The 17905-nt window shown below is 31.2% G+C and overlaps 2 protein-coding genes across 2 annotated transcripts; both read right to left on the bottom strand.

Moving 5' to 3' along the window:
• Positions 1-1161: 1161 nt before the first annotated feature.
• LOC117934137 (S-norcoclaurine synthase 2-like) lies at positions 1162-1950 on the bottom strand. Its single transcript, XM_034855773.1, has 2 exons — positions 1691-1950; positions 1162-1577 (listed from the first exon to the last, which is right to left on the bottom strand). Exons 1-2 carry the CDS (start codon positions 1878-1880, stop codon positions 1273-1275), a joined length of 495 nt encoding a protein of 164 aa, XP_034711664.1. The 5' UTR covers positions 1881-1950; the 3' UTR covers positions 1162-1272.
• Positions 1951-15943: 13993 nt separating this feature from the next.
• Positions 15944-17704, bottom strand: LOC117933922 (trichome differentiation protein GL1-like). Its single transcript, XM_034855507.1, has 3 exons — positions 17656-17704; positions 16244-16505; positions 15944-16139 (listed from the first exon to the last, which is right to left on the bottom strand). The coding sequence occupies exons 1-3, from the start codon at positions 17702-17704 to the stop codon at positions 15944-15946; spliced, it is 507 nt and encodes a 168-aa protein (XP_034711398.1).
• Positions 17705-17905: the final 201 nt, after the last annotated feature.

A 17905-nucleotide genomic window follows, 5' to 3' on the forward strand; every position in this document is an offset into this window, starting at 1 on the left:
ATATTTTTAAATTATTTAATTTTTACATAATAAAGGGAAATAAGTAAAATAAGTTTAAAAAAATATATAAAAATAATTTATTGAAGTTAGAATTATTTTTATTTTCCTTTACCTTTTTTTTCCTTATACTTTTCCTCTCTATTTCCTTTCTCTCATATTTTCCCTTAAATTTTCTAGAAACCAAACATAACAAAATTCCTCTTTATTTTCTTTCTATCACATTCCCTCAAAATTTTCGTAACCAAATTTCATTTTGGTTGATGATACCTAAAAAAGGGTCATGGGCAAGGTCTCCATGCAAGTTGGCCTACAAATATTAATATAAGCAATGTTTGTCACAAATGTATAGAATATTGGGAAGAAAGAGACATTGATATTATATTATATATGATTATATATATACCCTAGTCATACAAGATGGACACATGATAAAATTTTGGAGAAAAAGTCAAGGAGACTGATAAATTATGTGATTAATTGATAAAATATACTATCACAAACTAATAAAGTATGCTTTTAATTCTTGGACTTCTTCCTTTCTAATATTTTTCTATAGTGTTTTCTTTTAAAAAGTGAAACACAAGTTTAAGGTAACCACACGTGTGTATACTAAATTTGATGCATATTAAATTGATACCGCCATTTTTTTTTATGTAACATAAGAAACTTCACAATTTTCCTTTAAACTATGTTTGAATCTCGAAAAGTTTGAAGGAAAATGCAACATAAAAAAAATGTAGAGAAAAAGTAGAAAAAAATGAAAAATAAGAAATAGATTTAGACTATGATTGGTTTCTGAAAAATTTGAGGGAAAATGTAAGTGAAAGAAAAATAAAAGAAAAGTAAAAGGAAATAAAAATTAAAAAATAAATAAAAAATCGATAAATTACTTTTATTTGTTACTTGAAACACATTTTACTTATTTTAACTCATCGATATAAAAATAAAATAATTTAAAAATATGTAATTTTTTAATCAGTTTTAATTATATTTTATTTTCTTTAATTTTTTCACAGAAAATTATATATATATATATATATATATATATATATATATATATATTATATATATATATATATATATAATTATTTTTCTTCATATTTTTTTTTTCTTAGTATTTTTGGTGAACCAAACATTATGGAAATATTTGCACTATTAGAGAAAGAAATAAAAGAGTTATACATCTCTTGCTAAAGAAGAACTACTAGTTCTTTATCTCGTTTATTGATGAGCAATAACTACTAGCTCTTAAAGGTTCACAAACTCGAAAATTTAATTTGCATTTGCATTTGCATTTTTCATTTTCAGAAGATAAGTTGTGGTGACCGAAGCAATGCCTTCCAGTGGTTTGCTAGTGACCATTGAAGCATTGGAAGCTTCTTCTTCCTTCACGTCGTACTCGATCTTTAATTTGATGACACATGAATCCTTCTCTTTTTCCACAATCTCGAAGCAAACTCGATACAAAGTAAATCCCAAGTCCAGAAATCCTCCTTCAACTACCTCAGTCTCTTTGATGCGCTTCTCGTTGTCAATCTTTGTGAATTTCTCCTTGTAAATCATAGGTCCTTGCGCCCCTTATTCATCAAATAAAACAATCTATCACTTGAATAGAAAGTATCAACTCTAGAAGAAAAATTAGGCTAAAAAAAATATATATAAAAATAAAAATAAAAAATAAAAATAGTACCAGGGGGTGGGGCAAGCGTGAGTTCAAGAACAGTGCCAACTCCTCCATCACCTTCAACCAGCTCAACTTTCTCAAGCATAGGAGAGAGGCCTTCTTGGACAACCTTGGCCAGTTGAAGGGTGCTATAGAGCTCCCAGGCATCGCCGGCCGGCACGTCGACCTCCACGTCATATGAAACTTGGCCAAACATCTTCTTCTTCAGCTCACTTCTCTGTGGTTACAGACCTATGAAGATGGTGTTTTAGGGTTTGGTGGTTGTGTTGATTATTAAGTGAAGAACCCTAGCCTCTCTGCATTGACTGTTAGATAGATAATAACAAGGGCATTGTGAATGAGGACAAGGTTTCTTTCCCAAGGATCTGAGGAAAGACTGGCCTGCCAATATTCCAAAGTTAATGGGCCTTGTCAATATTGGAAAATTTGGAATTAAAAAAAAAAAAAAAAAAAAAAAAAAGGACTTGAATGATGTGAAGTTAATGGAATATGCTTTTGCAAAGCCAAGAATACATGCATGATTTTTTTTTTTTAATATATATATTTTTCTATATAATAATTAATTAAGTTGTTTTAGGTTTCTTAATTTATTAATAAAATTACTAGGGGCTTGCAAGTGGTAGTTTTCCTAGCAATAGAAGATGTAGGAGAATAGAAATAATTATAGCTCTCAATTGCATAATTGAATTTATGTCTTAAAACTATATTTTAAAAAATTATTATTAAAAACAGAATAATTATAATATAAGTTTAATTCTCTATTTTTTCAAAATCCATACTTTTAAGCTATATTTGGTTATGGGAAAAATGAGGGAAAAAAAAGAAGGAAATGTGACGAAAAATAAAAATATATTTTAAGTGAATAAATTATTTTTATATATTTCTTCTAATTAAATTTAGTTATTTTTTCTGTTATATAAAGATTAAATATTTTAAAATATATAAATTTTAAATTAATTTTAATTATATTTAAAATTTTTGTATTTTTATAATAAATTTAAATATAAAAAAATATTTTTCTAATATTTTTTTCTTTCCATATTCTTGAGACTAAATATATTATTATATTTCAAATAACTATAAATCATTTTTCTTTTCTTATCTCATTATCTCACTTTGGCTTTTTTTTTTTTTTTTTTTCAATTATGAAGCCAAGCCAATTTTAAAATATATAAAATTTTAATTATATTTAATTTTTTTTGTATTTTTATAATGAAATTAAATATAAAAAAATTATTTTTCTTGATATTTTTTTTCTTTCTATATTCCTAGAACTAAATATATTATTATATTTCAAATAAACCTAAATCATTTTTCTTTTCTTATCTCATTATCTCACATTGGGTTTTTTTTTTTTTCCAATTATGAAGCCAAACCAATAACTTATCAACTGACTTTCTTTTCTTCATATAATCTCTTTATCTTTGTGGAAGGTGGACCAACAAAAGGACAAGGATGTAGCTTTCAAGGGGTGGATGAGTGGTGGAGAGACATTCAAGATAAAGAATGGTCTGAATGATGAGAATAGAATTATGGTGTTGTTTGGGAATATTTCCTTGAATAGTTTTTCAAAATCAATTATTGCATATAATTTTTTAAAAATGGTTTTTAGTTATTTGAAGACTATAACTCCTTTGAAGAAGTCAAACATCAGAAACATTTTTTCAACCTACTCTCCAAGGAGGTACTGATATTCTTATATGCAATGCAAAAAGTATTGTTGCATACTCTTTATATTTCTAATTGTATTTCCTAGAAAACTATAAAAAAAATAATTAAAAATACTTAAATTATTCTAAAAAGTCACTTGTTTCCAAATTAAGAGGGTCTTTGCTAAATTGACTTAATAACTTAAAATGACTTAATAATTTAATATAATTAGTAAGTAAATTAAATATATTTGGTTAAAAAAACTTAATATTACAACTAAAGTTAAAAATGACTTTAGGTATTAAGTCAAAATAGTTAACTTTTACTCTTCATCTTTTTATTTTATTTTTTATCTTTTGTCTTATTTACCCCAACTAATGAGAATATATTTAATAACCATGACTCCTAATCCTTAACCATTTTTCATGAAAATAAATATTAGTTAATATTTTTAATATAAATATTAATTACAATTAATGAGAATAAATATATCAATATAATGATTTAAAATAAATTTTATCAACAACTTTAATATTGAAGTAAAAATTTGAGTAATAATGTTTAAATTAACAATTTAAGAATAATTTAAATTAAAGTACACTTAAATTATTAAGTAATAAGTATTAAATTTTATCAAACACCTAAGTGACATTTGTTTTTTTAACTTAATTTTAAATAGAACTTAAAATCAAATAGTGTTTAATAACGATAAACATTAAGTTATTTATTTATTTTAATATTTTACTTCTATTAAGTATTAAAAAGTAAAGAAAAACTAAAGTGAAATATTTTACGAATTCATCTTTATCTTAAAACTTTTTTTTGGCATTCAAATAACTTTTCTTTTCTTATGTACTTCTAACAGAGTAACCAAATATGGAAATGGATCGTAAATGAAATGAATCTTTTTTTTTTTTCACATTCCATATTCCATTGATTTAACCATTAAACATTTCTCATCTTCGAATATTGCAAAGCAGCAGTGACAATTCCAAGCCCAACCGACATGGACTGGTTTAGTTTACCAGCCATGAACCTAAGCCAGATCAAGCCCAACATTGTAGCCCACTTATATTTTGGGTTGGGTTCAGCCTAGGAATTTGGGACCAAACCAGCACAGTGTTTCTACATAATGGCCCATTTTGGCTTGATTATATAGTTGGTGTGTGACTTTTTGGCGTTTTTTTTAATCCCATAAATTATTAAGACAAGGGTGATTGATCATATAAAAACTGGTTTATTTTGACTAAGAAAAACAAAAACAACAAAACATGATTCAACTTGGGGAGCCCAAGCCCAAGCCCATTGTCAGTATTGCTTAAAGAGACTACAAATTTGAGGCAAAGTTTAAGTTGAGTTTGGATCATGGAGAATTGTGGAAATAAATAACAAGGAAAAGGTAAAGAGAGGAGAAATGAGGATTAAATTTAAATGATTTTTTTATTTTTTTAAAAATGTTATTTTATACATATAAAAGAAAAAGAAGAATTTAAAGTTTTTTCAAATTTGTTTATTATTATTATTATTATTATTATTATTATTATTATGTATAGGTTATGTTCGGTTCCCAGAAAATACTAAGTAAGAAAAAAAATATAAAGGAAATAATTTTTTCATGTTTGGTTGTTCTATCAAAAATTCAAAGAAAATAAAATATAATTAAAATTAATTTAAAGTTTATATATTTTTAAATTGTTTAATCTTTATATCATTGAATTAAATAAATAAATGAATTTGTAGTAAATACAAATAATTTAACTTTTAATATTTTTTTTTCCTTCATTTTTTCTACTTTTTCTTTATATTTTATTTTCTTGCATTTTCTCTCAAAATTTTCGGGAACCAAACATAACCATAAAGAATGAAGAATTTGAAAATATATAAATTTTAAATAATTTTTATTATATTTGATTTTTTTTAACATATTTCTAATGATAAACTAAACAAAAGATTTTGGATCCCTTATTATTATTATTTGTTCTTTTCTTTAGTAATGTAATATAAATAGAATTATAAGACTACTTTTAAATCTTGTAAAGTTTAAGGGAAATTAAAAAGCAAAATAGAAGAAAAATGGAAGGAAAGAAATGTATTATGAGGAAAGGAAATAATTTAAACTCAAAAGTATTTTTCTTACATACTTTAAAATTTTTTTTTTCATCTTTTTCCTTCTATACAAAGAATGAAGAATTTGAAAATGTATGAATTTCAAAATAATTTTTATTATATATATATTTGTATATATATATATATTTGTATTTTTTTTTATGATAAATCAAATAAAAATTTTCAATTTTCCTTTTTTTTTTTTTTTCCTTTCCATCCATTCTTTTCATGAGGGAACCGAAAAAATTTACTTTCATACTTTCTTTCTATGCCCACCAAAAGGAGGGTAAAATTTATTGTCTTTCATATCACTTTTTTTCAAAGAAAATATTGTCATATTACTTCTTCAAAGTAATTACTTGAGGAACATATGTAATTACTTCTTAAATTTTTTATTTTTAAAGTTGAGTTTTGAGGATTGTAATATGTTTTTACTTATTTTGAATAAAAATTTGATAATGCATAACTTCTTGATACAAGATAATTGTTTGAGTCATTTGAATTTGAACTCTACAGTTTGAAGTAAAAAATAATCATCATATCATTAGAGTGGATTCATAAATAATTAAAATAAATAAATATAAAAAGATGAAATAATGAAAAAAATTGAAATTAAAAAATATTTTATGAAACAACACGTAAAAAGTGGAGATATTGTAAAGAAAGAAAAAATTGAAAAAGAAAAATCATATGACATGATTGTGACATGTTAATATATATATATATATATAATATATATTTAAAAAATAAAAGACAACACTTTATTGATGTAAAATAAAATATATAAATAAAAGGAAAGAAAAAAATTTGTGGTAGTTGGAAGGAGGAAAGGAGGGTTAGGGGGAAGTTTTTGTTGAGGAGAAGAAAAAATGGTATTCTTCTATATATTAAAAGATACAGCAGATGAGGGCTATATATAACCTGTACATGAAGTTAATTTGGAAAAACTAATCACACTAATCTAGGCTACAATCTTGGATGATTTACAATCAAATAAAACTAACTTGGTAACTAGAATATTTTTATTTCTATAATTGCTCCTTCAACAACTCACGTCAATACTCCCCTCAAATTGGTGCATAGATATCATCAATGCCCAATTTGTCAAGTGAGTTGTGAAATATTTTGCTAGAGACAGCCTTTGTAAGAATATCTGCTAGTTGATCTTCTGACTTCACAAAAGGAAATTGAATGACCTTGTCTTCAGCTTCTTCTTGATAAAATGCCGATCCACTTCAACATGTTTGGTGCGGTCATGTTGAACTGGGTTGTGCGCGATTGCTATGGCTGCCTTATTATCACAAAACAGGTTCATTGTATCCTGAGATGAACACTCAATTTCCTCTAATAATCTTTTTAACCAAAGTAGCTCACACAATCCTTTAGCCATGCCTCTAAACTCAGCCTCTGCACTAGATAAAGCAACTACCTTCTGTTTTTTACTCCTCCAAGTGACCAGATTGCCTCCCACAAATGTGAAGTAACCCGATGTAGATTTTCTGTCAGTAATGTTCCTGCCCAGTCTGCGTCCGTATAGCCGTCAATGTGCAGATGTTGGTTTTTCGTGAACATCAGTCCTCTTCCTGGAGAAGACTTCAAGTACCGTAAAATACGAACCACTCACTCATATGATCTTGCTAGGACAATGCATGAATTGACTCACCAAGCTCACCGCATAAGCAATATCAGGCCGTGTGTGAGATAAGTATATCAGCTTTCCCACAAGGCGTTGATACCTTTCTTTATTGGTAGGGGTCTAGTTAGGAAATTCTCCAAGCCATGGTTTTGAACAACTGGTGTATCAGTAGTCTACAATCAAGCATTCCTGTTTCAGACAACAAGTCAAACACGTACTTCCTTTGGGATAGAAATATGCCTCGTTTTGATCGAGCTACTTCAATCCCAAAAAATACTTCAACCCTCCAAGATTTTTCATCTCAAATTCAGTTGCTAAATGCTCTTGTAATTTAGAGATTTCTTCCTCGTCATTTCCTGTAATTATCATATCATCAACATAGATTATTAGAGCTGTTACCTTCCCCCGTTGGTGCTTCAAGAAGAGAGTATGATCTGAATTACTTTGCTTGAAACCGTGCTTTCTCATGGCAAGGCTAAATCGTCCAACCATGCTCTAGTTGACTGTTTCAATCCGTATAACGCCTTTTGTAACTTGCAAACTTCCTTCCCCTGTGTCGAAGAAACAAAACCTGGTGGAATGTCCATGTACACCTCCTCTTCAAGATCCCCATGGAGAAAGGCATTTTTGACGTCAAATTGGTGCAACGGCCAGTCCAAGTTTGCAACAAGAGAGATTAGTACTCTCACAGTATTTAATTTTGCTACAGGTGAGAAAGTTTCTTGATAATCTACCCCATATGTTGAGTATATCCCTTCGAACGAGCCTTGCTTTATATCTTTCAACTGATCCATCTGCTTTGTGTTTGATAGAGAACACCCATCGACATCCCACAGTTTTCTTCCCCTCAAGCAATGGCACAAGCGCCCAAGTATCATTTTTCTGTAATGCTTTCATCTCTTCCTCTATCGCTTGGATCCATTTGGGATTATTCATGGCTTCACTCACTGTATCAGGAACACCATCTGCAGATAATTTATGAACCAATGCCTTAAGAGGTTCAAACAATTTTTGAGTTGAGATATGGTTGGCAATTGGGTACTTTGACTTGCTCGTTCCATGATCGGGTGAATAACGGTTTGGTGGTTGCCTGCGGTTATGCCTGAAAGGTAGTTTATAGCCAACAAAAATATTGTGAGGAGAGTTTAGAACTTGTACCTCAGGAATATTCTCATGAGATTGGTCTAATTGTGGTACTGTCAAGTCATGGAAAGATTGTTCACTTTCAATTTCCGTAACTTCTCCATTTTGACCTACTTTTGTTGGTTGTTGTTCGATCTCTGCTTCGACATGCTCAACATTTTCAACTTCTCCTCTTTGATCTATCAGTATTGCCATTGGTTCTCTTGGCTGAACCTTCCTTAGATCATTTGAAGTTTCTTCGAAGCTTGGCCAATTTTCCCAATTCTGCTCTTCACTCATCATCTGAGAGGAGCGGGAAGATTGAGAAGTGAATAAATTCTCCGATTCAATGAAGGTGACATCCATGGTGGTATAGAGCTGCCTTGTAGCTGGATCATAACATCGGTATCCTTTCTTGTGAGCTGCATAGCCAAGAAAAACACAACGGACAGCACATGGATCAAGCTTTGTTCGTTGATTCTTGTGTAGATGAACATATGTAACACAACCAAACTTTCTTGGAGGAAGCATTAGAACTGATGGTAATGTCACATGTTGTGCGAGAACTTGAAGAGGGGTTTTGTAGTGCAAAACTCGTGATGGCAATCGGTTCATTAAGTATACAGCAGTCATTACTGCATCTGGCCAAAATCGCTTAGGGACATAAGCAGCAGTCAAGAGAGCTCGAGTGATTTCCAAGATGTGTCTAGTCTTGCGCTCTGCAACACCGTTCTGTTGCGGTGTTTGAGAACAAGATGTCTCATGATGCAAACATGTTCCTGAAAGTATCTGTGAAATTGTGCATTATCATATTCCCCACCATTATCAGATCGAAGAATTTGAAGTTTAGCAGAAAATTGTGTTCGAATCATATTATGAAATGATCGAAATATTTCAAACACTTCATGTTTATTTTTCATCACATAAAGCCAAGTCATTCGTGTACAATCATCGACAAAGGTTACAAACCAACGAACACCAGAAGAAATAGTAATAGGAGCAGGGCCCCAAACGTCATAATGAACAATCAAAAAAGGAGTGTCACATTTATTCAAACTGATTGAATAAGGTACCCGATGACTCTTAGCCTGAATACAAGCTTCACACTTAAAATCTGACTCATTAAACTTCGTAAATAAATCTGGAAATAAACATCTCAAATACCGAAATGAGGGATGCCCAACCGATTATGCCATAACCAAATCTGTCTTTCCTTAACTCCAGCAGAATGCATATTATTTGCTCGACCATAACTGAAATCATCCATGTAATACAACCCTTCCCTTTTAGTACCACGACCAATAATCTCCTTGGTGAGAATATCCTGAAACAAACAGAAGTTAGGGTACATTAGAGCACAACAATTCAATTCCTTAGTCACTTGTCCAATAGATAAAAATTTATTGGAAAGTGATGGAACTAGTAAGGTATTTGGTAATGAAAAAGAAGAAGAAAGAGCCAATGTTCCAGCCCCTGTTACTGGATATGTTACTCCATTAGCATTGGCAATGCATACTCGTTTTGGTTGGGTGGCTTTAGAGAAGTCACAAGGGTCAAAGGTCATGTGGTCTGTTGCCCCAGAGTCAATGATCCAGCCATCATGGTTTCCCATTTTCGAGCAAGAAAAAACATAACCTTGGTTACCCGAGTCATTCTGAACAATTTGTTCACTAGTGGAGATAGAAGATTCTTGTTGTGGTACGAGAGATAGTTGAGGCTCTACGCTCATAAGAGCTGCACGACCAAGATTGTCGCCTCCACTTGCTTCACACTTTTTCTTTGCCTTGAGTTCATGCCACTAATCTGGATAACCATGTAGTTTGAAGCATGTTTCTTTGGTGTGTTTTGCATTCCCACAATGTGTGCAGCCTCCTCCTTCCCCTTTTGGTTTTGTGGTTGTGTTAGGCTTTCCATTCAATGGCATTTGAAAAGATAATTGGTGTTGAGGTTTATGTCCTCCTCTTGAAAGCATAGCACCACCAGATATGGTATCTTCATTCATCATCATTACGGATTGCCTCAAATCCTCTCTTCGAACTTGTGCATAAGCTTGTTCCACTGTTGGGAATGGTTGTATCTGCAGCACATCTGCTCGGATCTTGTCAAGCTGATCATCAAGTCCGTCTAAGAAAGTGTAGACTCTATCCTCCTGCAAAATAGAGTTATACTTTTGTATATCAATATCACATTCCATAGGATTTGGTCGACAAAAGTCGATTTCTCTCCACAAGCCTTGCAGATTGTTGTAGTATGTCTCGATAGATCCTCCTTCTTGTTTGAGTCTGGTTACTCTTCTTTTGAGATCATATACTTGTGATGTATCAGTGCCATCAAAGTACGTAATAGCAATATTATCCCAAACAGCCTTAGCCGTTGAGAATCTGATAAAGTTACTGACTAACTTTGGATCCATAGAATTGATTAGCCATCCCTTCACCACTGCGTTTTCGGTTCTCCATTTTCTGAATGCAGGATCTGTTTGCAAAGGCTGTGGAAAATCTCCATTTATGTATCCCAAATTGTCTTTACCTGAGATATACATCTCGACAATTTGGGACCATAGTGCATAATTGGTACCATCTAACTTGATTCCAATCTATGTAGAAGGTTCATGACTTGTGATCTGGTTCTGAGTTTGGTTGTGGTTCAGTACTAGTGTCATTCTTGTCGTAAGATTTGCGAGAATTGAACTCCCCCCTTCGTGTTTTTCCACCCCAGTAGGAGGTGTTTCCATTTTCTCTTTCTGTTTTTTTTTTTTTTCAGAAATTCTGTGGCCCTAGAATCTCTGCTCTGATACCATGTTGAGGAGAAGAAAAAATGGTATTCTTCTATATATCAAAAGATACAGCAGATGAGGGCTATATATAACCTGTACATGAAGTTAATTTGGAAGAAACTAATCACACTAATCTAGGCTACAATCTTGGATGATTTACAATCAAATAAAACTAACTTGGTAACTAGAATATTTTTATTTCTATAATTGCTCCTTCAACAACTCACGTCAATAGAAAATGTCTTTTTGAATGGTGTTCTTCAAGAAGAAGTCTATATGGTCCTTCCTCTTGGTGTTTCTCATAATCTTAGAGAAGTTTGCAAGCTTAAGAAAGTTTTATACAGTCTCAAACAAACACCTTGTGCTTGGTTTGCAAAGTTCTTTGATGTGCTTATTTTTCTTGGCTTTCACCTAGTCATCATGATCCTACATTCTTTTTAAAGCACTACACCTCTATTGGTTGTATTCTTCTTTCTCTATATGTTGATGACATAATTATTATAGGTGATGATGTTGATAAGATTATAGTGTTGAAATCATATTTGACTTCCTATTTTAAAATGAAGGATTTGGGCTCTATACAATACTTTTTGGGTATTGAGGTAGTTTCTTCTCCAAAAGGTTATCTTCTTTCACAATCAAAGTACATAATTGATATTCTCAATCATGTTCACCTTATTGACACTACTCTTAAAGTTAATGTTCAGTATTCTTCTTCTGATGGCAACCCCTTGCTAGAACCTACTTTATATCATACTATTGTTGGCAACTTGGTATATCTCATCATTACACGTTCGAACATTACTTATGTTATTCATAATGTTAGTCAGTTTGTTGTTTCTCCTACTACAGTTCATTGAGTTGTTGTCTTTGTGTTCTGTGGTATCTCTGAGGCACTATATTTCATAGTCTTTTATTCCTATCTACTTCTTTTTTAAGAGTTGCATGCATATTCTAATGTTGATTGAACCAATGATCTCAAAGATCACAAGTCTACCACTAGATTTTATACATTTTTTTTTTTTAAGGATTCTCTTATTTCTTGGAAGAACAAAAACAAACTATCATTTCTCAATCTTCCACAGAAGCTGAGTATCATATTATGGCATTTACCACCAGTAAGATAGTTTGGTGATGTTGGTTACTTGTTGATATGGGTGTTTCTCTTTCTTGTCTTATTCCTATGTATTGTAACTACAAAAGTGCTATTCAAATTGCTCAAACTTGAAATGTGCACAATTTCAGCATGTAAAAATTTTAATTTTTAATAAAATTAAGAGAAATTAGTATAAATGATTAAATACAACTTTTTATGAAAACATATTTTATTTTTTATAAATTAAAACTTAAAAATTTTAATAAAGTAAAATGTTAGAACAACAATCAAGTTTTTATCTTATATAATTAGAAATATTAAATAATTTAACCAAAAAGAAAGTTGAAACTATGATCAATTTAGATCCATGAGCAAAAAACTAAAACTATTGTCATTGACTCTGATTTGTATATAAAAATTTAAAATTTTTAAAAATATAAATAATATAACAATGTAATAAAATTTATAAAATAAATAAATATTTTATTTAGACAAATATGGAAAATCTTATGTTGTTAACTTTTAAATTTGTTCATTATGTATTTATTTTTATATTAAATTTGTTCTCATTAATTATTCGTTATGCATTATTATTTTGTCTTAAAAATATTCATAAATAATTAAAATTTATAAATATTGAAAGATGAAATAGTGAAAAAAAAATTGAAATTAAAAAGATTTTATAAAATCAACACATTAAAAAAAAAAACAAAAAACAAAAAGGTGGAGGTATTACTAAAGGAATCAAAAAATAAAAAAATAAAAATCACATGACATGGTTGATTATCACATGTCAATGGTTGATTATCAAAGAGTTATGTGTAAATGAGAAAAGGAAAACATTTGAGGAGGAGAGGAGCTTTAGATAGTAATTTTGAGTGCACGTTGCTAGGATTATTTCTTTCAAAATATATATACATTAAAAGTCAAAATTTAAGCTTCAAAGGAAAAAAAAAAAAGGTGGCGCATGATTATATAATCCCCACGTAATTTCATTGCTAGTTTCCTTTTTTTTTTTTTTTTTATCTTTCCTTTTCTTTTCATGTTTATATTCTGTTACATTAGTGGAAGCTTTGATGATCTTTAATTAACAACATAAAGATAAAAAAATCAATACAAATAGAATATGAGATTTTAACATGGTTCAACAACCATGTCTTCGTTCATGAATAAGATATAATCATTTCAATATATAATAAAAAAACATTACAAGAGAGTTCTGTAGCTGTATGTTGACGTCAGTTTATCTCCTCTATCTGACCCAAGTCCATGCTCTTAAAACATACAAAGTTGCCTCTACAACCCGTGGCGGACCCCATTGTCTCCAATGATTGAATTTCGAACTCAAACTGACATAAAGGCAAATTTATACAAGAGAGTTGCCTCCAGTTGATGATCCGTTTGAGGAGATAAACGGAAGCCATCTCATTGAGGACACATGCCTTTATGTCAGTTTGAGTTTGAAATTTTATCACTGGAGACAATGGGTCCGCTGCGAGTTGTAGAGGCAACTTTCTTTGTTTTAAGAGCATGGACTTGGGTCAGATTGAGGAGATAAACTGACGTCAACTGACATGCAGCTACAAAACTTTAGAAATAAAGTCTTTTGGAGGACCAAGAAAAAATGAAAAAAAATAAAAAATAAATTTTAAGTTAATAAATTATTATATAAAGATTAAATGATTTTAAAATAAATAAATTTCTAACTAATTTTAATTATATTTGATTTTTTTTTTATATTTTTCATAATGAAATCAAATAGAAGAAAATCATTTTTCTTAGTATTTTTTTTCCTTCTTAGTACTTTATAGAAATCAAACATAACCTTCATTTTTTTGTGTAGGAGAAAAAAGATGAAAAATAAATTTTAAATGTAAGAAAAATACTTTAAGTTTAAATTTATATAAATTTTTAACTAATTTTAATTATATTTGATTTTTTTTCATAATAAAACCAAATAGAATAAAATAATTTTCCTTAGTATTTTTTTTTCCTTCTTAATACTTTCTGAAAACCAAACATACCCTTCATTTTTATATAGGAGGAAAAAGATGAAAAATAAATTTTAAATGTAAGAAAAATACTTTGAGTTTAAATTTATTTCTTTTCATGGTTATACTTTTCTTTCCTTCCAATTTTCTCTCTATTTTTATTTTTATTTTTTAATTTTCCCTTAAACTTTACAAGATTTAAAAGAAGCCTTATATTCTATTTATATCACAAGTGCTAAAGGAAAGAAACAAATAATAATAAGAAATCCAAAATCTTTTGTTTAGTTTATCATGAAATATATGATAAAAAGTCAAATACAATAAAAATTATTTTAAAATTTATGTATTTTCCAATTCTTTATTCTTTATACATAGAAAAAAAAATTTTGAAAAAATTATTAGTTTTTGGTGAATCAACCAATGAATTATATCTTCATCAAGGTGGGAAACTTCAATCTTTGTTTGAGGTTGAAACCCAATTACATTGTTCAAATGTTATGAGGTTTTCTTCCATCTTTCCGGGGAAATTGATGATGTGGCACCACAGTAGAGGAGAGGTCAACAAAAGAAGAAGACCATAAACTCACTCTTTATAGAAGAGAGTGGCCTTGAGATGATCAGTTTGAGGAGATAAACTGATCGAGCAGCGTCTCACTGAGGAGATATGCCTTTATTTCAGTTTGAGTTTGAACTTTTCTCACTGGAGACAATGGGATCCGCCAAGAGTTCTTTGTTCTAAGAGCATGGATTTAGGTCAGATTGAGGAGATAAACTGCCGCCAACCGACATGGCTTTGAACATGCAGCTATAGACGTTTGAAATAAAATCTTTGGTGGACCACCAGAAGAGGGAGTTTTTAATAAAGGATTTGTTCTCATGTCAGATTGAGGAAATAAACTGACACCAACGGACATAGTTTAATCACTTAGAATTGCTCTTAAGATTAGGAAGAAGATAAAATTGAGGTCAAATGTCAATCAAAACAATCTCCCCCTGTGGAATTATATTATTGTCGTCTAAGGCAGCTGAAATAGTCTGCCCTAGAATTTATTACAAAGCATTGGGGGAAGATAAAAATGTCTTTATTTTTTGTGAACTCTTTATTTCTTCCCATTAATGATTTTAAAATTAAGTATTTTCTAAAATGGCAAAATGCCAACTTAACACTCACATTTTTCCTTTTTAAACCATAGAAAGACTTCTAGCATCATCTTTAACCATCCTCACGATAATAATAATAAAAAGATATAAAGTAAAAAAGGATAAGACTGTTGGGATACAATTGCCAAAAAACAGACGTTCTTTTGAAATTTAGGGTTGTCTATTCTTTCAAAAGATATCCACTCTCATTATCATTATGGCATTAATGACTTTTATAATAAAGGTACTTTTGAATTTTAGGGTTGTCTATTCTTTCAAAAGATATCCACTCTCATTATCATTATGGCATTAATGACTTTTATGATAAAGGTACTTTTGAATTTTAGGGTGATTGGTTTAGTCTATTCTTAATTTGTGATCAAACTTAGAGAGATTTTTTTAATGGGAGTAAATTGTTAGAGTAAGAAGATTGGAGTATGGAGTTGATGCAATAGAGGATGAGAGGATTTATTATTATCATATGAGAACAGTGCTCAATACTCAGAAATCAACCGACGAAACCCTCAGCATAATACAAGACACAACTTTATTATAAGGTGCATGGATTCATCACCATGGAGAAGATGATGCTTAATTTAGCTGAAAACATACATACATACATATATATATATATATATATATATATATATATATATATATGACACTCAAAGACACGTAATATATATACTTTGGACTAGACTCATTATCCATAATTTGGCGAATTCTTCAACTGGTACGTTCACTAAATCAAAGAAGCAAACATGGCGATCACAGGCGTAACGTCATCTTCCCGGGCAGACTGATCACTAGTCTCATCATCCGTGAGAAGGTATCGCTCAAGGTCACCTATAAGCATCTTCTTCAAATGGTTGTTCCAACGGTTCTTGATAGCATTAGTGGTTCGCCCTTGAAGATAATTTTTTGCCATAAATGCCCACCTGCAACACAACACAGGAACTCCTACCTCAAAACTCAAACTGATCACCACACTATCATATCATATCATATCATAATCGAAAAATATGAGGATGATTCTCATTACTTATTCCTATGCTCCGGCATTCGCTGAATGCAGATGATGATGTCATCTTCCTCTTTGGAGAAGTTCTCTTTGTTGACACCAGACTTCAGATGGTTATTCCACCTCTCCCAACAACTCTTATCAGTCCTGTCCAGCCCTGCCAGCTGTGCAGTATATGGCCAAGATCGATCGGGGTATTTGAGCTTAAATTCTGTGAGCTTATTGTCTTCTTCTGAGGTCCATAGCCGTCTCTGCTCCTGTGGTCTTGCCATCATGGATTTCCCTGCAAAGATGGAAGAAATTAACCCAATAAAGCTTCCATGAAATATACTACAAGAAAACAAATAAATAAATAAATATTACAATGATTGCTTAAAAGCAAGCTATGAAGAGAAGATTGAGACCTTGAAGAAACAATGTGATTGTTATCCAATGCTTGACTGAGCTTCATAGTGGTATGGGAAGGGAAGGGAAAATTATAGAAAAAATTAAGTTGCCTTTGGGTGATCAGTTTGTAAACTGAAGCCATCTCATCGAGGAGACATGCATGCCTTTAGGTCAGTTTGAGTTTTAAAATTTCTCATTGGAGACAACGGATTTAGGTCTAATTGAAGAGATAAACTGATGACAACGGACATGGTTTTGAACATGAAATCTTTGGTGGACCACCACAAGAGGGAAAAGTTTTAATAAGAGATTTGTTCTCAGGTCAGATTGAGGAGAGAAACTGACCCCAACGGACTTGGTTTAATCACTTGGTATTGTTTATAATACACCCAAGTCATATTGAGGACAACATAAGTTTTTAATAAATTTATATATCATGCCAATAAGTTGACTTGCAGTCATAAAAAGTTAAAGTTGAAAAGTAGACCATGAAATCTTCCTGTAGACCCCTTAAAAGACTAAGGGTTTTGCCAGTTGGTTTGGGGGGGCCACTCAGATGATTTTTTTTTAAGTGAGGAGGGAGACCCCTTTTCTGCCATGAAGAAGCCGGATTGGACGGGCAGCAAAAGAGTAAGGAGGCCATGCTGCTGATGGAGGAGGCCATGCTGCTGATGGGTGAACAGCAGAGCTGGTGATGGCTTGTCAAAGAAGAGAGAAACAGGAAGGAAGAAAAAGGAAGGGGGGGTGGCTTCGGAGAAGGGAACAGGTCTTCGGAGGGAGAGAAGTTTGCCTGAGGAAGAAAGAGTGCAGGTATGGTTTTCTGTTAAATGGATCTCTTTGCTTTCATATAGTTTCGGTTATGATTTCTGGGATTACTTGTGTATAGATATATATTTATTCTGATGTCTGAATGTGAGCCTTGTGGACTTTGTCATGTTCCTGTGGGGTTTGAACTCATTTACTTTCATTTTATGCTTAGCATGGCTTGGTCTTCAACCTGTTTTCAGAGTTCTATTTTGATTTTAGACTTCCACTACCCATTTTACTCTGTTTTCCACCATCATCCTTTCTCCAGTTGCTCATCTTCCCACCCATTCACCTATCCCACATTCTCTCACATCCGTGCAGCCCACATGCTCCCCTCATGACATTCCCTTGCTCTTCCTATCATGCATTTTCCACTCCCATGTTCATGCCATACTCACCGCCATCTTTTCTCTCTCTACACCGTGACATGCACCCATTTGTTTTCCTAAAAAGACCACAACCCCTGTTTTGTGCTCCATCACAGCCCAT

The sequence above is a fragment of the Vitis riparia genome, chromosome 16 (assembly GCF_004353265.1).
Source record: "Vitis riparia cultivar Riparia Gloire de Montpellier isolate 1030 chromosome 16, EGFV_Vit.rip_1.0, whole genome shotgun sequence".
Lineage (NCBI taxonomy): Eukaryota > Viridiplantae > Streptophyta > Magnoliopsida > Vitales > Vitaceae > Vitis > Vitis riparia.